Below are 22,166 nucleotides of genomic sequence, written 5' to 3' on the forward strand. Positions count from 1 at the left end.
ATTAATTTCTGATGTGCAGCTTTACTTATAGCTTTACAAGACAGGTTTGTTTAAAAAGCACCACACCTGGATATTACTAGTTGGGACAGGGCAACGCATCCTTAAAAACAAAAACAAGTCTGCTAAGTCATACTCAAATTAGTCCTGCTGAAATAAATTGATTTCAAGTGGATATCACCTGGTGTTTACTAATAAGTCACCTTTTCAGGAATCAAATTTAGTGCACACTACACTTATATTCTGAGCACAAAATTTAATTTTTAGAAACATCCAAAATGTTTTCTAAAAAGGTATGAGACCTCTGCTTGGCTTTGTAACCATGAAAGTAAGGGATTTAAGGTTGTAGAAATTGGCAAAAGGTGCCTGCTCTAATAGATACAACAGAGAAATTTGGCTTAACATCTAGTTTCAGATGGCTGGAGACTATTTTCAAGGTATATAAGGCCAGAATGAATGAACCTCTTTTGGCCTGTGTGGTTTTACCTGGCATAAAGGCTTCTCAATTAGAAGTATTATGCATAGGCACAAAGGAGAATCTTCTCCCACAAGCCTTTCAGAGGCCTAAAACAATCTCTTATAAAGGTAGTAAGGAGAATAGTCTTGTTAGGTAGCTGATGAGACCAAAATCTGACAGATAAGAAATTTATACTGAATAACATCTGCATTAGAAAACCTTGAAATTCTGTAATATTTTCTTGCGATGAATACCATGCAGGTAATTTCCATCTCCCCTTGCAAGAGATAAATCCTGTTTTGCATTATTATCCTCCGAATCTAATCCACAAATAATCTCCCCACAGACAATCTTGTTTAAAGGAAACCAAATAGTTTAATTCCATATTCTCTTAGACTTCTGTTGCAATATGCTGGCTTTACATTTAAGTATGATTATCTATTCTGTCTTTAGACTGTCAAAGATCAAGTTACAATATATCGTGACAACTTCCATATGTTGTACCTTTTGCTTAAATGTACAATTGATTCCTTGTCTACAATCTCATAGTATCCCAACCCTTCTAGAATATAATCCATTTAAAAATTCCACATACTTCAGAAGATTCAGAGTCAGGATTTGAGTTGGGCTCCACTGCTTTCCCAGCAACCTATCATCCCTTTTCCTTAAAACAAATTCAGAGAGGAATATTGGCATGCTTCTTCCAGGGGTTGGATTGTCTTTTGCTAGCCAGGACTTCCAAGTCACGGCAGATTCGCAGTCGAGTTGAAGAAGGTTGGATGATGTCATCAACAAACCCTGTTATAAAACAGGTTTTACAGTTTATTCCCATTGCTCTGTGACTGCTTCTGCAGCAAAAAGCATCATGTAATCATTTAATAGGTTCACATTAGCCTTCCACCAAATCGAAGTTGATGTTTTGTGCAAGCTGCTCCAGAGGAAGCCATGAACTGCTAAAGTGTTGCATATCTTATTCATCAACTTAAATACAAACAAATTCATTTAAAAAAGGATAAATAAGGATTTTAGGGTGTATTGATCACCAATATTTGATTTCATAATTTAAGTCCACAGAAATGTTTCATTTTTCCAAACAAGCAAGGGAGGAGAAACAACCTGTTAAGCCAAACATCTGGAATATAGCTTTGCAAAAACATTTGCCATCATTCTGATTACATTTACATATGAAAACTGAACAATTTTACTGCAATTCTGCAAGTTCTCATCTCTCACTTTTAAGTTTTAAAAGAAGAAAACCACTTCAGAAACACTGCAAAGTATGCTGTTCAACACAGAGACAATTTTACTTCAGAATTACTATAAGTTTGAGGTCTCATCTCAGATGCATAACCTCTAAGCAAAGGGATCGTGGATCTTAAATAAATGCTCTGATTAAACAATCATGCCATAGCTCTCAAAGGCAGAGGATACATCTAAAAATAAGTGGTTCTGATCTGGGCCTGATCATGAAACGCATAGCTATAAATGTTAAAAGAGCATTGGTGGCCTAGTAATTTCTGCTTTGCATTCCGAACAATGCACCGTAATACTTATATACACACACCAATGCATTCTACATGTGGGTGGAGGAAGGTCTGCCAGGCATTCCCCATTTGGCTCCATATCAGTCAAGTCACAGCTACCTGTCCCCAAATGGGGTTTGCAAGCACCATCAATCAGTTGATAGTCTGTGCTTGCAAAGAAGGGGCTTTGCAAGACCTGAAGATCAGCTGCTTGTTGGCGCGTTACGTTCTGTGCCTTTGCCCACATTTTGAAAATTCTAAGAATGAATAAATGTAATGAACTGTAATATGAAAATACATTCCCCTTTGCTCTTTCCTAAATGTTCAATATGCCAGTAAGGTAGCTGGCTAGAGTTTATATACACTTCAACTTTGTAACTGTGCTTTGCAGAGATCAATGTTTAAGAAGGGATAACCCCAAGAAAGAATTTTAAGTTAAAATTTAGAAAACCAGTGCACTATGCTTTGGAGTTTTTTTAAGCAAGTAACCACAGTATTTCAATTCAGATGAAATGGGAAATGATGATTACTTAAGAGACTTCATGGTTTGATTGCCTGCATAGAGGAAGAACAAAGGGGCTGGCAGAGGAACAAAATTCTAATTCATATTATCTTATTAACCTCATACATGATCATCTGAATGCAGCTAAAATGAACACCCAAATAAGAAGTGAAAGAACTCTGAAATCACAATAAAAACTTGAATTATGTATCTGAAGTTTCAGTAATAGACATTCTCAAAACTACTACCTTTGGTTGCTGCAGGGAAAGGATTTGCAAACTTTTCCACATACTCTGCTTCTGCATGTGCCCCCTTTCCCCTGAAAATTATCTGCACGGCTCCCTAAGAAGAAAATATAAGAATATATTATTTCAACCCATAGTTCTAAAGGCCTCTGGAATGTGGGTTTGGTCATCATTAAACCATTTACAACAAGGGTGGGGAACCTCCAGCTTGCAGGTAATCAGGCCTGCCGGCATTCCCCATTTGGCCTCCAAGGCCATTTTGGCCAAGCCACACCCACCTGCTCCACACCTGATGTAGTATGATATCAGGTGTGGAGCAGGTAAAAACTTGGCTCAGCCAAAAGGGGATCTGAAGGCACAGTGGATCAGCTAATTGGCATTGCTTGCAGAGTGCTGGGCAAGAGAGCACTTTGAAAAGGGCTTCTGCAGACTGCTGTGGGCAAAAAAAAAAGTTGTATGCCGTGAAATGATTGACCCACGCGGGAGGGGTGGTGTAACAATCTGGCCTACCTGCCAGACCCAGATAAGCTGAGTACAAATAGGAACAAAGTGAGAATTACCTTGGCACCCATCACTGCTACCTCTGCTGTTGGCCATGCATAATTAGCATCTCCTCTTAAATGTTTTGAACTCATCACATCATAGGCCCCACCATAAGCCTGGAACGGGAAATAAAAGGGTCAACAAGTTATGTACTGTATTTAGTCATGTTTATATACCAGGATAGTCTATTAATATTAAGAGTATGAAAGCAGACAATTCCTACTACAACCATTCAAAAAATTATGTGATATAGTTATCATGAAGCATCCACTCTCACTTATTTAAAGCATTTTCAAATTCCAGTGGAATGGCCTAGCTTTCCTTCTCTCTTTCATTCATCTTTCCCTTTCTCTACTTACAGACTTTTTAACCTATATAGTTTATTCCTTGATATCTTGATATTTTACGAAGGGCCGTAGCTCAGTGGCAGAAGAACATCTGTCTTGGATGTAAAAGATCCCAGGTTCAGTCCCTGGCCATTTCCAGGTAGGGGTGGGAATGTTCCCTTTCTGAAACACTGGAAAGCCTCTGCAAGTCAATGCAGAAAATACTAAACTAGGTAGACCAACGGCCTGACTCTGAATAAGGAAGCATCCTACATTCCTAGAATGTGTAATGTCCCTTAAACATCCCCTCATATTTATTCTCTTGCCATAGCCAGCCCTGGAACTATTTAAGAAATTTGTATCCCGCTTTCTAATTAAAAATTCTCAAGGTGATTTGCAAAAATAGTTAAGCACTTGGCAATATTAGAATACAATTACTAACTATACATAAGAAAAGAGCAGCACATAAAACAGATGATAAATCTCATGCAGCTGCTTCAATGTTAAAAGTGTGGGCCTATTAAAAGACTTGGCCTGGTGCCTAAAACTCATCAAGTTAGGCATCAGGCAATTAGCCCTGGAATAGGTGTAACTGGAAATAACATTATATAATCCAAGACTTCAGGATGAGCTTGTGTATGTATAAGGCAGTTATATTCAGATTCTACATAAAAGAACTTATGTGAGAGTCATTAGGCTAGAAGCAGCTCTGAAGGCAGCATTTTTTAAGGGGAAACAGGCTTGATTATGAGGTATCCAGAGAAATTAAGCAGTATTAGTGAAGCAAAAAATGATGTTATATTATGATAGAAAAAATTGAAACAGAGCTTAGAAGAATTGGTGTTGATGAGGTCAGCTGAGCTCAAGACAAGACAAATATCTTCTATGCAGTCTCAACCGCGTGTGGTAGCTAGCAACTATAAAAGACAATTTTACTTCACCTTCCTTGTGATAATGGTGATTTTTGGCACAGTTGCTTCTGCAAAAGCAAAGAGCAGTTTTGCTCCATGGCGTATAATCCCACCATATTCCTGAGATGTCCCTGAAAACAACAGGAACCAGCAAAACATGGTTAAAGGAAATTTACTATCTCCAAGAGAGGATATTTAATAAGAAACTATACGCCCAGCACTAATTAAGATAGCTGTTAAAAGCCTCTACAAGAGTAGAGGTAGACTGCATGACTGCACCAAACATCAACCAGCAGGCTGGGTATCATGGAGGGTAAGGCTATTTTTTCCTCCACTGTCAGAGACAGTATACATCTATAGAACAGTGGCTGGGAATCTAATGTGGGAAGAATGCTGCTTGCAGGCGTTGCACAGGCATCTAGAAGGCCCTGGGAGAGCAAGGTGGTAGGACTAGATGAACCTTTGGCCTTATCCAGCAGGACTTTTCTTATTTGTTGTTGTTGTTGTTCAGTCGTTCAGTCGTGTCCGACTCTTCGTGACCCCATGGACCAGAGCACGCCAGGCACGCCTATCCTTCACCGCCTCCCGCAGTTTGGCCAAACTCATGTTAGTAGCTTCGAGAATACTTTTCTTATGCTCTTATGATATTAGATAAACAGCCTTGTAGTGAAGCCAACATAACCTTCTGCATGGCAATTCTTGGTTTGACTGAAAGGGATCCACTGAGCCAAAACCTTTTATTACACCAAAATCTTATCCTATTTCTACTGTTTTATTTATATGTGATTAAATGGTACCAATAAATGCATTCTACAAATGTCAGCCTTGTGATTCAGCACTCGCCTGGTCATCTGAGGCAAGCAGCAACTACTTAAGGAGAGCAGGTATCCCTATTGCCTCCATAATATTCAACAGCACAGGAGATAAAGCTATAAATGCAGGCTATATAATGCAGCTTTATTTAATACAGGTCAGTGCCATGAAAAGCTGTATCCACAGCACTCATTCTCATTTGAAAGCTATAGAGCCCCCATAGAAAGATCTAAAAGACTGCTTCCTGGTGTATACAAAGTACTTAAACTAATTGTGTACTTATAGAAGGATGATACAAGGCAGTTCAGTTGGATGAAAAGACTAATGCTTTTTCTTTCTCTAGTGTTTTTCCACATGTTTTTATTTCAGTGGATTCCGCACCACTACTAAACTCTATCCAGGAATAAAATCTCTGTGAGAATGTTCAACACCACAATGATAAATGTTAAAAATGCGACTGATGTCATTTTACACATGTAACAGGAAGGAGGATGCTGTGCAAAGGACAGAGTAATGGCTTTACCCCTGCACTTGAAATAAAAAGTACTGGTAACCCCACCTCCCAATTCCTTGAATACAAGGGACTATTTTCAGTTCCAAAGGTAAGAAGAATCAAGTGAAATATCTTCCACTCAATTCATTTCCATCTTCAGTCAAAGAGGATGCAGAAAAACAACCTACCTGGTAAAAATCCAGGTACATCTACAAAAGTTATCAGAGGAATGTTGAAAGCATCACAGAAGCGAACAAAACGGGCTCCCTTCACGGAGGAGTTTATGTCCAAACAGCCTAAATTTCAGACAAAGTAGACAAGATTCTTACAAGACTTTTCAAGTGACTTCAAACCTTTTGCAGTGGCCAGTGTATACAAAAAGTGATATTCAATGTTCATCATACTCAGGGTACTCATTAAAATTGATGGCTCTACCCTGAGTATGACTTGGTTAGATATCACTCAAACAGGCAACACCAGCAACATTTTACACACCCTATGCAAGAGAACATTTTCTACCTCCTTGTGAAATACTGAACAGAGTTTATCTAACCTGCATAAATGTTCACGAAACACGTACTCTTGCTATTCTCAGGAAGCTGTTATCTGTGACTACATTTTAGCTTTGTAAGCCGTTTACATTAATCTCTGGTGGGGAAGGAATCAAAACAAGTAACATCAATATGGCGGCTGAATTCTATTCCATTCTCTAAAATGCCACTCGCCCCAGCAAACACCAACAATTTATCTTTAAGACCAAAACACTTACATATAAATCCTGCAACAACATGTGTTATGTTGGTAACCATGACCACCACTGGATGTTTCAGACTAGGATGCCTGAAATCTTGGTATAATTGCAGGACTAATCCTATATAATTCACTGATGCTGAAAGATTTCTAATATCTTCAGCTGACCACGGTTATCAACATAAAACATTTCTTTTTATGGGATGTATATCCAAGCAGTTAGTCTTGCAAGTCGAATACTTTGTCAGAAGTGTAAAACGATCCGATGGACTGAAGGGAGGAAAGAAGAGAAGGAAAGAAGCTGGTGACTTGTGGGTGGGTGTACAAAAGGGATGCCAGGAGAGGGAAATGGATTCCAAACATGTACAGAAACGGTGTTATGATAACACCACCAACACACCACTTATTTACACCTAAAAACACATCTCGTTTCATGGTTCTTTGAATACTGGCCAACAGTACTTACAAAGTATGAACAACACAAGGATGTAAAGCAGGTTTTAATCTATTTACAGTATGCACAGAGTGCCAAACCTTTATCTTAATTGCAAAAGAACACTAAACACTACATTAGGACCAATTTTTTAAAGAGAGAACATATCGAGCTATTCAGCAATGATGTTTAAACAGATGCAAGTGTAAGTTTTCCAACCTTTCAATATTCAATATAAATTGACATTACGAAGGTTCTCAGCCACTGCCACCCTCCTCTTACCTGATGCTACTTTGGGCTGGTTGCCAACTATTCCAACAGTTCTTCCATTCATTCTGGCAAATCCAACAATGATATTTCTGGCATAGGAGGGCATGATCTCAAAGAATTCTCTCTCATCAACTATCTACACAAATTAGATTCAAATATCTTACTCTTGTGGAGCAGTGAAATACACACTCCTATAGATATCTGTATCACACAAATATGATTTAAAATTTAAGATAGTTGAAACAGTATTTTAAAAATCTTTTTCAATATACTGCTCTTAAGACGTCTTGTTGATAGTGCTCTTCCATACAGCAGTAAATTAGAAATGTTAGTAAGATTCATTTTGAAATTTCTGACAGATCCTGGTTAGATTTATGATTTCATAGGGTGACATCCAAAATTAAGAGTGTATCATGGGGCTGGAGAGACATATTACCACCCTAAATTTGGCATGTGGCCCCTAGAAGGTTTGCAACAAGACCATAGGGCCCTCATACCAATAAAGGCCACCCTGTTTTAGACATAGAATGAGGTCAAATGATCCTCATACCAACATAAAAGTTGTCTAATTTTATTATTTTTTTAAAATGGAGAAAGATCAGTGACTCACCCTGGAGCACATCCACTATTATTACAACACCTCCAAAGAGTGGTGTCCAATTATAGTTGACTCTCAAAACAATGAATATTGTAACAATATTTTACACTTGCTATGGAAATCAAACACCATGGAAATAATTAAAGCTTTACATCTTCTTTATATATGAAATCAATGAAATCAATGGTAGTTAATGTAGGCATCAAGACCATTTCCTCAGATACAGTGATATAATGCAATTTAGAATCAAGTTTAACCCACAGGTTACATAACCTTTTGTCAAATGGTGAGAATAAAGGCGAAGAACCCTTTTATATATCCAGTTATATTCATTTTACCACTTTTACTAAGGAACACATTTCTAAATAACAGTATTTTTGCAGCCTGCATACATACAAGAAAATGCACCATGTAACAATTCTCAGAGGCAATGGATATTTATGCATCATGTGTAAACACAAAATTATCCAACAGCTGTAATACACTGGTACACAGAGCTTACCGAATGCACAATCTCCACCATGTCATAAGCTTTAGTCGATTCCATCGGGACAATGGTATCCAACTCGGGAACCAACCGGTTGCTTTAAACACAGATCATTGAAAGGAATAAACTTACATCATATCATAATTCATATGAGAAAATTACTCATGTGAGGAGACATGACTACAACACAGGACTATTTGAATTCCAGAATTCATACTTCAATTCCAGAATATTGAGAGAATGAAGGAGATATTTATTTTTTTCTTTTACTTTATTCTCCATGTTTACAATAAAGGACCCTCCAGTATTGAGATGGATCCAAATATGTGTCCTGCTTGCACTGGAGGATGGAGAAGAGCAGGCAATTTTTGTTAATTGCTCATTTCATCTGCAGTCCACTGTGCCCCGCCCCCACCGAAAAGCTGTTCCAGAAGGTAAGGGGACACTTCATATCAGCATGGAACATATTGCTGGGGCTGGAGGGAGCATCAACAAAAACATCTATCCTACCCCCTTATGGATCAACCAAGAGCCTTTTGCTGGATTTTGGCTGCCTTCACAAATGGAAGGGAAATCTGAAATCAACCCATTCTCTTTAGCTGACTTGTTGAATTTTCAGATACTACCTCGGAAAGAACAACCTCATTTTGTTAACCAGCAAAAGGAAGCAATAGGAGGCAAGAGTGTAAAAGAAAATATCCAAAATCTGGTCCATCAACTGAATGGCAACATATACCATACTGTTCCACTGCTGTTAAAGGGGAATTTTTGTTTTCTACTCTTCAGACCCCCAACAGAAATATCTGTGGAGGAGTAGCTATAACACATGGAAGCCAAAGTCCCATTGCATCCCACCTCACAAAACTTAATTGTGAATCTATCCAAGAATAATAAAATCACCCAGGAATTTTATTTCCCAGAAGGGTTCAAAGGGATAGGTGTCTCCTTCAATGATACAAATCGAGAAAATCATACAAGCAAAGACCGAATAACACACGTCCTAAAGATGCATGATCGTGCACACACGGATGGTGCCGAACCCAGAAGTTACGAAATACATCACTCAACATGTCACAAAAAAGGCAGAACGGGGCAGTGTGCACTTATACGCGCACTGCCAACGCGTGTGGGGCCCGAGAACAGAACCCCCACGTGAAATAGGCATTGCCTGTAACTGCAAACATCTGACGGGATGAACTCTGAAACACATTTTGATTCTATGAACATCTATTATTTGTAAATATAACTTACCTAGGGTCCTGGCATTCTCTGACAGGAGCTGGATCCTTATTGCTAAGCGGTAGGTAATTAAAAAATTCTCTGAGATTGAGCAAAGCATCTATGTCATTCTCAAAGGCACAGTGTGCAACCCCTATAATGGGAAAAAAAAAACATCCATCTGACTTTGCAAAGATTCCAATGAACTTTCCAACAGGACAAGCAATAGATCTTCACAGCAAATTCTTAAAGCTCTAAAATGTCGTAGCATTAACTGAAATGCCAGTGGATATTCTTAATGCACACCAAAAGAAATAGTGTCATATTTGATCAACTGTGCCAGTGTTTTACACACATCTACTTCCACCTCAAACATCCATCCTTATCTTGTTCATCTTGCATTTCAAGGGTCATACTGAACCCCTATTTTCAGCCTCTTTGCAAAATAAATAAAGCAGATGGTTAAATGGATCTGAAAGACTGAATGTGTCTGTGGATGTATATGAGTGAGAGTGAGAGAAAGAGATATGGCCCTATCTACCACTGGCAGCCAACCCCAGGAAGGTTAGTTACAATGGAATGTAGCCATCAGGCTAAAAACAGTTTCGCACCCATGTTATTGAGGTTTATAAAGTTAGGAAAGTGGCAGAGAGTGCCCTCCCCTCGGTACTAGAATTCATGTTCAACCAATGAAAGTGACTAGCAAGAAAGATAGAAGAAAAAGTATTTTCACACATAGTCACATCAGCAACTATGAGCCGTTATAGCTAAACAGGATCCCCATGCATAGAAGCATACTGGGTGCAACATGGACAGGGATCAAATAAGGCAGTTCTTATAAATAAGTACAGTTTCCCCTTGACGCTTATTAGACAGGAGCAGCCCCAGTATCTCCATCTCTCTTACACACATTCTCTTACAATACCTCTAACAACAGTCTTCTGTCACCCCCTGCAGTATAATTTTCAGCCAAAGACAACCAGCAGGTACTGACGACTCTGGGGTTGCGGCGCTCATCTCACTTTACTGGCCGAGGGAGCCGGCGTACAGCTTCTGGGTCATGTGGCCAGCATGAGTAAGCCACTTCTGGTGAACCAGAGCAGCGCACAGAAACTTTTACTATGTTCCAAACATCTGCAAGACTAATTTTATATGGCTGGACATATTGTTCTCCAATCACTTCATAAGGGGACTGCAAACAGGAGCGGATGTTAATTATAAACAACTTAACAATTTCTGACCTGATACTGCAGTGTGGGTCTTTGCACCTCCAAGTTGCTCCTGAGTAACATCTTCATTGGTGACTGATTTGACTACATCAGGGCCTGTTATGAATAGATAGGATGTGTCCTGCAAGAAACAACAACTGCCAAGTATGAGGTGCAAGGTGTGACATTCTCTGTGTTTGCATTTTTCATCCCTTAGTGATTTCAAAATAGGAAAACTTAATTTTAAAAAGTCCAAATATTTCAATTTCTAATTTATTTTTATTCAAACTAACAATTCACTCTAATTTAGCCACAGTCCTCAACCGATCACACAGGTGGTACATGGGATTCCCAGTAAAGCATTTGCATTCCTGTATTTGCAAAAAAAATACAGCACAGAGTGTGCCACCTTAACTGCAGGTCCAGTACTACTGAAATTGCCAGTTTTAATATCCTCTCTCTTTTTTCATTTCCAAGCAAGACAATTTTTACAGCTCAAAGCCAACCGACTCAATAGATATTTAAGACACAGCATAATTAGAAGATGTGAAAGGTGACAGCTACATCCTGAAATAGCAGGGCAGTAAAAAAAATATGTTATTCCTTAAGCCAGGGCTTCTAAAGGAACAGAAATACATCCATTTTTAGGGTCAGCCACCACTAGCAAGAAACTCATTGTAACAACTGCTTTCGAAAGATTCACTCTCTTCATGCTTACTCAGAATTAAGTCCCACTGTGTTCAATGGGGCTTACTCCCTAGTAACTATTTTATTATTATAGTCAAAGGCAATTAACATTACATCCTTACCTTTACCATGAATGTGAAATCAGTTAAAGCAGGAGAGTAGACAGCCCCTCCTGCGCAGGGGCCCATAATAAGAGAAATCTGTGGTATTACCCCAGAACATAGTACATTTCTCTGTAAAAGAAAACAAACATCTCCATTGCTTACACATTTTATACCACTTCCAAGTCAAAGTTCCCAAAGCGCTCCTAAATCTGTGTTCAGCTTTTGCAACAAACTATTTCATATAAAAATATAAAGTATGTTGTAGAAATATATTAGCCAACAGAAATAACGTTCGATCTGTTCTAGCTTCATTGTTCATCCACTAACCGGGATCCTAAACTCCCATCCAAATTAATTCAAGTTCAAAACCCTGTGCATCAGAACAAATAAGGCAAGGAAAAGGGAGAAAAGCACAAGACAGAGGCAATGTCAGATAATTAAGTATCCAGGATCAGATTCATGAAGCAGGCTCTAGATGAAGTCCCATGTGGTACTGAATGCCCCATGTGTTAGTGGCGGTGGCAGCAGCTGCTGCTTCCGACAGCTGGTACAGACAGATGCATATGGAGAGCCATTTTTCAGCCCTCTTCTAGCTCCAGGGTTGTACTCACAAGCAAGGAGAGAGATGCTGCTATTGCAGTTCATTCACCCACATAATAAAAATTATTCCCTTTTGCTGCCTGGAGAGCTTTGTGAATGCTGATGGCTGCAGCAGCTCTCTGTTTTCAGGAGAAGGCAAGGAGAGGGCTAAAATGAGGAACTGAATATGCACTACAGTCTTTATGCTTATGGGGAGACATACCGATCCAACCAGGGGAAAGGTCTGGGAGGTATCATTGTGCCTAAAGAGTAACAGTAACTTACAGCATCTGCAAAAGAAATAACCTCCTAAATGAAGTACAGTCATACCTCTAGATACGAATGCTGCGTGTTGCGTTCGTCACGGGTTACGAATGCGCCAAACCCAGAAGTTACTTCCGGGTTCGGAGGTTCGCACATGCGCAGAAGCACTGAATCACGCTTTGCGCATGCGCAGAAGCGCCGAATCGCGTTGCGCACATGCGCAGACACAGCACTTCAGGTTGCGCGCTACTCATGTTGCGAACAGGGCTCCAGAACGGATCCTGTTCGCAACCAGAGGTATGACTGTATACTAATTTCAGGGCCTGTTCCCCCTTAATTGTGACTTCTAGCAGCAACATCTAGAAACAACAGCATCTCATGAAAGGAAAATGGGAGAGAAGATGTGCATTTTGCCCCTGTATAAGGAGAAAAGCCCCCTCCCTGGCCCCTCGCATAAGACCTGGAAGCAGTAGGAAAAGAAATGTTGTGTCACTCATGCTTCCCATTTCATTATTTTTTCAGAATGTCAGAAGCGGCTCCTAGGCTATTCATCTGTAGCACCAAGGATCAACTTGCTTACCTAAGAGGTCTCTTACCAAAAATATATCAGCATAACCAGCCAAGGACTCTACTCCTTCCTGGATCCGGGCCCCTCCTGAATCATTCAACCCAATAACAGGAGCACCAACCATAGCAGCCTGATCCATTATCTGAGGATACAGAAACTCTTGATTTACTAGTGAATTCCTACCACAAGGTTAATTAACATAAAACAGTGTGTGCTTATTATAATTAATAATCATATTATAAAATAGGATCTCTTTTCATTTTTGATCAGAATGTGTCCAAGTCCAATGTCTGTTTCTTGTTACGACATCTACAGATAAACCTCTACTGGCCAGTCAACTACTCCCACCTGACACTATTATTATTAATACACCTTCATGTTCAATAACTCTTCTCTTTAACATCTGTGCTTGATCATCTTAAACAATGGGCTACTTCACACATAACGCTAAGTCACCATTTAGCATCATGAGCCTCAGAGACCCTCAGTGCTTTGCTCAGCTCACTGAGGCATGTCTATAGAGTTTTAAAACCATGGTTTAGTGACATGCAAGCCCGTCCCATCTGATAAAGTTCACTTAAGGATTATATAGTGTGAGAAATGAAAAAAACACAAGATCACAAAAGCACCATAATACAGCAAGATCAAAACTTTATCTAAAAATACTGGGAAAGTAATATATTTGATACCCAAATAACTTTAAGGCAGGTGTCAGGCAAACCTCTCTGAGGAAGGCCCCACCCATTTTTAACCATTATACATCTATCTTCTAGAAAGACTACCAAGAGAAGTACATCATCAACTATTTGTTATATTTAAGAAATGTCCAAAGTGGATACTTCTCAACTCATATCACCACTTATCAGGAATTGTGACCTCATATGTACTGCTGAATGCATTAACTGTGAGGTATTTTATCCTAGCAAGATCTTGGCTTCTGTAATAACAAATAGACTTCTTATCATGAAAAAATAGGTTATGTTTAGAGAGAGGGAATTCAGCAGTACTGGAACTGAATAAGCAATAGGCTATTATGATTTGGGGGCTTGTACAAGCTGAGTGGCTTTAATAATAATAATAATAATAATAATAATAATAATAATAATAATAATAATAATAATTTATTTGTACCCCGCCCATCTGGCTGGGTCTCCTCAGCCACTCTGGGCGGCTTCCATCAAATATAGTTGAAAAGGAACTCCCATGAGTTGAATAAGATGAGATTTCTTTGAAATTCAGGAGTGTTTACACTTACTTTGAAAATGTATCTATCTGTACTGTATTGGAAAAAAAAGGTATCTTAAGACTTGAAGACACTAAGAGAAGGGGATGAAAGAAACTTCAATGTAGCAAGGATTCGTATGAGGCATAACATACTTCTAAAAACACTCCATTGTCGTATTTTGCAGGCTGCAGGCACTTAAGAGCTTTGGAACTATTATCTTCTAAAATGCTTACCTTGCAGATCTTTTGAGCATGTGCTCCAGATAAACTGCCTCCAAACACAGTGAAGTCCTAAATAAAGATTGTATTTCAAAGATCAAATATAACAATAGCTTAGAATGCCAAATATATATACTGGGTTTAGATTCCACCCTCCCTGCCTTGCCCTTGAGCACCAGTAAAACAGACTTTTTTGCACTCCCAATTATTCAGTGTAATTGTCTTCAAGCAGGTTGAAAATATCAACAGACTTCACCCTTATGGAAGGGGCGCAATCTATCCCTACACAGGCAGAGCATGCACATGAGGAGGGACTGAGATACAGCTTAATAGTGCTATCCCCACCCCAGAATATGCACACAGGCATACATGCATTGCAGCTCACCAGGCCCTTTCCTCCAGAGAAGTGCAGTGTATGTCTGTGCACATCTTCCAAATCTCCATCCAGCCCTGACACTTGCCCAAATGCATAGAGTTCTAGTACCAAAGTCAAACTGCATGTACAAACAGCTCAGCATTTAGCCAAACTCAGCCCAAAATTTCAGTCTACCTAAGACTGAAGTATTTTTATTAATATTTCCCCACACTAATCCATCACCTATAAACAACTATAAACACTCTACTCTATTCAGAATCGCTTTTTGCATTAAAAAACATCTTTAGAGAAGCTGCAGAGAGGGGAGAAAGGCATGCACTTCTGTACAGTGGTACCTCGGGTTACGAACTTAATTCGTTCTGGAAGTCCATTATTAACCCGAAACCGTTAACCCGAGACGCGCTTTCGCTAATGGGGCCTCCCGCTGCCGCAGCCCTGCCACTGCGCGATTTCGATTCTCATCCTGGGGCAAAGTTTGCAACCCAGAGCAACTATTTCCAGGTTAGTGGAGTTTGTAACCCAAAGCGTTTGTAACCCAAAGCATTTGTAACCCGAGGTACCAGTGTAATGCCAGAAATCAAAGCAAGTACAAAATATAAAGATCCCACAAGGTTTCTGTAGTGCAAGTCTTTCATTCCCAATGGACTCTTGCAACTCTTCAACTCTTGCGGCAATGAAAATACTGTAGTCAGGAAATATGTTGTATTATAACCAGTTCCCTGTTGTTGTTGTTTTAAACAAAGACAAGGGACTGCAGTATCAGAAGAAAGTAAGATTCTGCAAAGCAACTCTATTCCTACATGTTATAAGGATTCCATAGTCCAAGAACATGCTGTGAAATACTGTATAAATAGCCAAAATGGACAGGTGTGGTCATTTTACTGACTGTGATTAAAATTATATTGAATCGCAGGCATAATACATGTCTGCAGGCTAAATGCACTGCAAACAAAAAGCAAATGTAAAGAAGTACGGTAACAAAAAATGTTTATAAGGCTACAAAGAAAAAGTTCACAACTGAAAACACAAAATAGCAATACCTGGCTGAAGACATATGCCAATCTGCCATTAATTCTACCCTGGCCAGTTACCACACTGTCTCCAGGGAACTGCAAAAGGGAATAAAGAATGTACAACTCAGAACACCAATATGATTAAATAATGAAATCTAATTCTTATAAATGACCAAAGCAAATATTTGCTAACCAGAAAATCAAACTGTTTATTTAGGGCAGACTATACATTTCAATTATACTTTGCTTGTATCATTTAAAACAGTCTGACTTCCATATTATCATGCACTTAGCAGATGATTAACAAAAAAATGATGGTCATGAGGGATAGGGGAAATACATACTTCGAAACAGCCTCCTTTAATGCTGAGTATAATTTATTTACACTCCAGCAACCACAAATAAAAACAAAAGCAACAGAATATAGAATCTATAAGATCATCAAAAGACAGGAAGAAAAACAAGAAAGTAGCCCTAGATAGTCAAAGCAAAATTGTGTCATTTAAGAATTTTGCAACTTGCTCTGTAATTTATAAATTAGAGCCATTCAAGAAAATGATCAACAGAAACTCTGGAGAGCAACCTGGGAAGTATTGTGTAATAGGGTATATTAGTTTCTCTAGATGGCTTTTTTTTTTAAAAAAAAAAAAAAAAGCGCATTTTCAAACATATAAAATTGATTCTACCTTTTCATTATTACAAGAGCAGTATCTATTATTTATAACTTTATTTTATCTACCTTCTAAAACTTTGAAGGTAAGGCTAAAATATTCCAAGGAAAAAGCTTTCCTGTATTTAGGAACAGACAGACAATTCAAATAATTCATCCCATTTTTAGAATTGGGACATGACAGAAATAGCAACCAGAGGAAACAAGGCCCTTGGGCTACCCCACAAGTCAATCTCCATTAAAATCTCCATTTAACAATATCTTTGGCTTGCTCAGTTTAACAGATGAGAAGACAGCTCAACTGAAACAACTGCCTGCCACAATTCCTTCATCCAGACAGACTAACACAAGACCATTATCACCTGGAAAACGAATGAATTGGAAGTAAGTAAAATACAATCATGAAACCGAAAGGGAGTGTAATATATCCAAGTCAGGCTATATCTCTCAAATGCTACATATAGAATGATTAGGGATGAACCAAGCGGAGGTAGAGCATGTATAGATGAAAGAGATGAGAACCATCCATTCTATTAAACCATCCACCATCCCAGACTCAGGCACTAGAATCAGCCAAATATTTCCAAATGACAAACAGTCCCAAGAGTGCGAGCAAAATATATACCATGTACCTTGTTTTTCTCAGCCTCCATCCCAAAATCTGCACATCTGTGTTCCACAAACATGTCATATTCTACAAAACTGTCAGGATCCAGTAAAAGAAGAACACGCTCCCTGGCTGTCAGCTTTCCCTGAAGTGCAGGAAATAATATGAACAAAGTAAGGTTTGGAGATCATTTCAGTACACCTGAGCCAAGCATAACTACAAATATAAAGAGAAAGTCGGATACTAATTTAAGATTTTATTCAAATCCATAAATTTGCTCCTCAGAAAGCAGCTGCCTTAAACTCAATATTGCAATTGAATTGCCTTTTAATTTCACCTTCCCTTCAAATATGGAAATTGCCTCTTCTGGAATGATCATTTTGTCAGAGAGTTACTGATTCACTTATTTTTTTACATTTCCGTCCTTTTAAGTAAGCAGTGCAGAGTTATATATGTTGAAGAGAATAAAACCCATAAAGGACTAGTAGAGGAAGGGGCTAGCAAAGAAAAAGGATTACGGTATATTCACATGTTTAACAGTTTGACTTCAGCAAAACTATTAAATGTAATATCAGACCTTACAAATGTGCTTTTCTAGGGTAGATAGAGCAAGTTAAATAAATCATACTTTTTCTGTTTGGTGTAAGGTAAAGATAGGTATGATGTAGTACACCGGCAGAGTAGAAAAACCAGTCACAAAAAGCTTATACTGTACAAGTTTATTAGTAATCTAAAAAGTAAATGTATAACCGGGCTATCTTTCAGCCTGATCCTTAAAAGAACTTAACGTTTGTACATGAATCATACAGTGAAATTCCTACACTTTATCTTAACCAAAAGGCCAAGAAGTGATACATTAAAATTCCTGTCAAAGAGAAGCTCTAATCCCAATGGACAAATCTTCTCTAGTTTCCTAAAAAAATCATTCTCAGCAGAGATTTAAGTCAACATGCAAAAGTCATTTTAAGAAGCAAGACAGGGGCTCTAAATTACCATCCGCCTATTTTAATTTCTCCATTATTATTGCTCATATATAAATAGGCATCTGACACAAAAATAAATTGCTGAATAAATCTACATAAGTCACATATTGCTATGGTGATTCCCCTACAGCCCAAAATCTTAAGAAGCCTGCAGAAATGTTCATTTTATATTGATTAAAGTGGCACTGAAAATGTTATAGAACCAGCACTTCAAAGAGAGCCTTATAAAATGCAAATGCATAGCAAAAGAAGCTACAAGCAACGATGACAAAAGAAAGAAAATTACATGCCTCTGATTTAACCTTTCATTAGGAAAAAGAAGGGTCATTTAGGCACCATCGCCCTCACTGGCCACATGGCCACTTGTAAGCTTGTCCTGCTAATGACCTTTGCAGAAATGGCTGCATTGGCTGCAAATAAACTACCAGGTCATGTTCAAGGTCGTGTTAGTGACCGGTAAGTATCCCTAAGAATGCAGATTAAGCATAATCTGTCAGTTGCTTCAGTTGTAAATAAATATCTTTTTGCCCAAGCTTTCCCTGATCCATAGGGTCAGACCAAGTTATTACTTAATTCCTGTTTTGATATTACTCTTTTTATGTTGTATCTGTTTCTATGACACTGTCTTATGTTTTAATATTACCAAGCTATTTTAATAATTTAAATAAGTGCTTTACCTTAGGTCTCCAACACATGGTAGGGAAAGAAATATCCAACACGTGGTAGGGAAAGAAATTATTTTAAGATAATTATTTGAGCCTCAGAAAACAGTTCAGATTGATTCCTATTTCCACTGCAAGTTCAAAGGGATATTCAAGCCATAACTGAATTAAAGCAAAACAAGGTGGCTGGTAACATGGGACGATTCTAATGATCTTCAGCATTACAGATGCAGCTACAGGATGAAATATGCAAAGCGATTATTCATTCCTCAACAGACTGAACTGCTGAGGGGGTGGAGCACAGTTGATATAAAAGTGCCTTGCCAGATCATATCAGGGTCATCCATGACTTAGTTATTTCATCACCTAGCAACCTGAAGCCTTGAATTCATACACTTTTTTCCTCCCCTTGCACTCTATAATCAGAAACTTCTGACTGTAGTTAGCAACAAACTATACCTCGTAATTGTGTCCAAAACCAGAAAACCATGGTTTGCACACAAACCAGATTTGCCACTAGCCATGATTATCACTAGCTTCCAATTGCAAAGGCCGAGGGAGCACATGGCCCACAACTGTTCACTAAATCATAGTTTAGTGTTACATCTGAACACAACCACTGTCTCCAGCAGCAGCCAGCCCAATTTTTCCAAGTGCCCACAAGCCAATCACATCCTCTCATCTGTCTGCAGCATCAGGCAGCCAGAAGTATACAGCCTCTGAACGTAGATTCCATTTAGTTATAATGACTCATAATGTTTGGTGCACATATCCTTCATGAATACATCCAGTTTTTTTAAGCTATCAAGGTTAGTGACCATCTAGATGTGAATCCAATAGATTAATCACATGTTGTTCGGATGAATATTTTGTTCTCTTTGTATTTCCAACACTACAACTCCTCAAATTGAAGACATATGAAGAAAATATATATACCCATAATATATCTGCTAACATATCTATATACGTAATATGGGAATGGTAAAAAAAACATCCCGGGAGCTTTGCAAAACATATGCTTCTGATTCACATTTATCCACACTCTCTCTGTGCATCCATAGTTAGGTACCCCCGACCATTATATTGCTGCCTTCCCTTTCTGAAAATGAGAATGGATAACATCTGAAGGTAACTTCACATGTGTATCAGTGTTTTTAAAAAATGTGAGAAATGACAGTCAGTGTAGTTTTAAAATATTTGGGAAACAGTGCTTTTAATGGGGGCTTCAGAACTTTCTTCTGACTTTGCATTCCTGTACAAGTACTTCCAAATCCTCACATATGTGGCCTTAAGTCAGGCACAGGCAAACTCGGCCCTCCAGATGTTTTGGGACTACAATTCCCATCATCCCTGACCACTGGTCCTGTTAGCTAGGGATGGGAGTTGTAGTTCCAAAACATCTGGAGGGCCGAGTTTGCCTATGCCTGCCTTAAGCAGACAAGATGAACCAGGGCTAACTTCACATCCAGGGCTGCTTATTTCACACACATCAGAAGCACATTCCCACCCCAAACAATTCTAGGAACTGCAGTTTAACCCTCACAGTTACAATTCCCAGCAACCTCTAACCAACTCCAGTGCCCAAAATTGAGAGAAATTGTGCTTAGAATGTGCTGTGAAGATAATAGTTTGTAAGTAGCACCCACACAAACAAATTTAAAATTGGAGGCCACTGTAAAGGGTTTCGGACCCTTGTCCCATCTTATTAGAATACGGGCAGGGGCATATTAAACTAAACTCCAGGCGGCGTCCCCGCTTTGTCAGGAAATGGAGTGTGGGACCTTCGAGGGTCGCCCGGGAGCAGCCAGCTGTTGCAAGCCCAACCAGAGGCTCTCTTGCCTGCTATGACTACGAGGGCGAAGCAGGCGCTTCCTCGCTCTATCGCTCGCTCGCTCACCCGCCGGTGCTGTGCATCTATGCGCGCCTGGCCGCCGCCGAGCAGCGCAGCCCGACGCTTCTCTTCGATGCGCTCGGGCACCGTGGGCGCGTGCCGAGGGGGGCTGTTGCTGAGCCGGCGGGAAAACGCCAGGGAAACCCTCGGGAGCCGAAAGGGTAGGATCCGCAGGGCAGCCATGGTTGTGACGCATGCGCGCACGGGGCTGGGGGGGGGCGGATGAGGCGGGCAGGTTCCTTAAGCGTGGAAACAGCAGCAACCATTTGCCCCGCCCAGGTTCCCTTTATATTACTGTTACGCCTGCCTCGCCGCTTGTCTCCTCACGCTGTTATTAACTGTGTCAGAGAGCGCTTTCTTTTCTTTTTCCCCGGCGGGGTGCACACTGCGTATGGAGACGCCCCCGCCGACCGCTTAAAAGCAGTCTTTTAATAAGGAACAATGTGGTTGCACGTCACGCAGCTGGCATCTTCATGCGCTGAACATTTTAGTGTTTCTGCTGCGCAGGCCCGAGACCTTTTTCCCTTCAAGGTTGTGTTTTTATTGCAGGATGTAGTGGCCATAGTACTAGACAAAACAAAATAAAATAAAAAAAATCTTTCCAGTAGCACCTTAGAGACCAACTGAGTTTGTTCTTGGTGTGAGCTTTCGTGTGCATGCACACTTCTTCAGATGCATGCACACGAAAGCTCATACTAAGAACAAACTCAGTTGGTCTCTAAGGTGCTACTGGAAAGAATTTTTTTTTATTTTGTTTTGACTATGGCAGACCAACATGGCTACCCACCTGTATATAGTACTAGAGTGCGTCTCCAGTAATTTGCGGTGCCCCGATGTGAGTGCACGTTACGGATAAGGTTGGAAATAAGGTGAGAAGGAGCTCTAGAAGAAAGGACTACTGCACGGTGCATAGATCTCTGCAGAAGACCGAATTTGAATAGGTGCGTTTTGGCAAGCCACAGTGCTTCTCGGCTCATGGAGACAATCTATGCTGATTTTTTTTTTTTTAACATACAACTATTAAAGACAGACATCCTTTGTTCTTAATTTTGTTGTACCTTTTTACCTTTTGTACATGTGCAATAACTACTTAACCCAGAAGTAAGTGTCACTATAGGACTTGCGCTGCATAAAGGTTCCCTCCAGACTGGTGTTTTTGTTACTTGAGTATTCTGCAATATGTCATTGCTGCAATAATAGTGCATTAGTGGTGGATTTGTACTGGACTGTCTACACATCATTCCACTTCATTAGTTGCCCTGCAATGCTTTCCACTGTTACCATATAATAGACGTCTGAAGAGGCACACTTGCATTATAGTGTGGGACAAATATTCCTCGGAACATTACAGGATTTCAGCAGAAAGCTAGAGGACATGGAAACAAAGCAGCACATCCACCCCAACAGTATTGAAAGCAGGATTACATATATCCACCATAAAAAAGACGGTAGCATAAGCATTCACTATTTTGTTGAAGTATACACAAACACATATTTCAATCTAGCCTTCATGATTCCAAATAAACACTTCCTTTAAAAGTAATT

At 39.5% G+C, this 22,166-nt stretch overlaps 1 protein-coding gene across 1 annotated transcript; it reads right to left on the bottom strand.

Annotated features, from left to right (window-relative positions):
• Positions 1-806: 806 nt before the first annotated feature.
• On the bottom strand, positions 807-20,826 carry PCCB (propionyl-CoA carboxylase subunit beta). The gene is made up of 15 exons (XM_033150068.1): positions 20,628-20,826; positions 17,111-17,230; positions 15,836-15,904; positions 14,435-14,491; positions 13,005-13,118; positions 11,584-11,694; positions 10,808-10,916; positions 9,600-9,720; positions 8,364-8,445; positions 7,276-7,399; positions 5,999-6,106; positions 4,535-4,635; positions 3,285-3,383; positions 2,728-2,821; positions 807-1,252 (listed from the first exon to the last, which is right to left on the bottom strand). Exons 1-15 carry the CDS (start codon positions 20,802-20,804, stop codon positions 1,131-1,133), a joined length of 1,608 nt encoding a protein of 535 aa, XP_033005959.1. The 5' UTR covers positions 20,805-20,826; the 3' UTR covers positions 807-1,130.
• Between the last annotated feature and the right edge of the window lie 1,340 nt (positions 20,827-22,166).

The sequence above is a fragment of the Lacerta agilis genome, chromosome 5 (assembly GCF_009819535.1).
Source record: "Lacerta agilis isolate rLacAgi1 chromosome 5, rLacAgi1.pri, whole genome shotgun sequence".
NCBI classification, from domain to species: Eukaryota; Metazoa; Chordata; class Lepidosauria; order Squamata; family Lacertidae; genus Lacerta; species Lacerta agilis.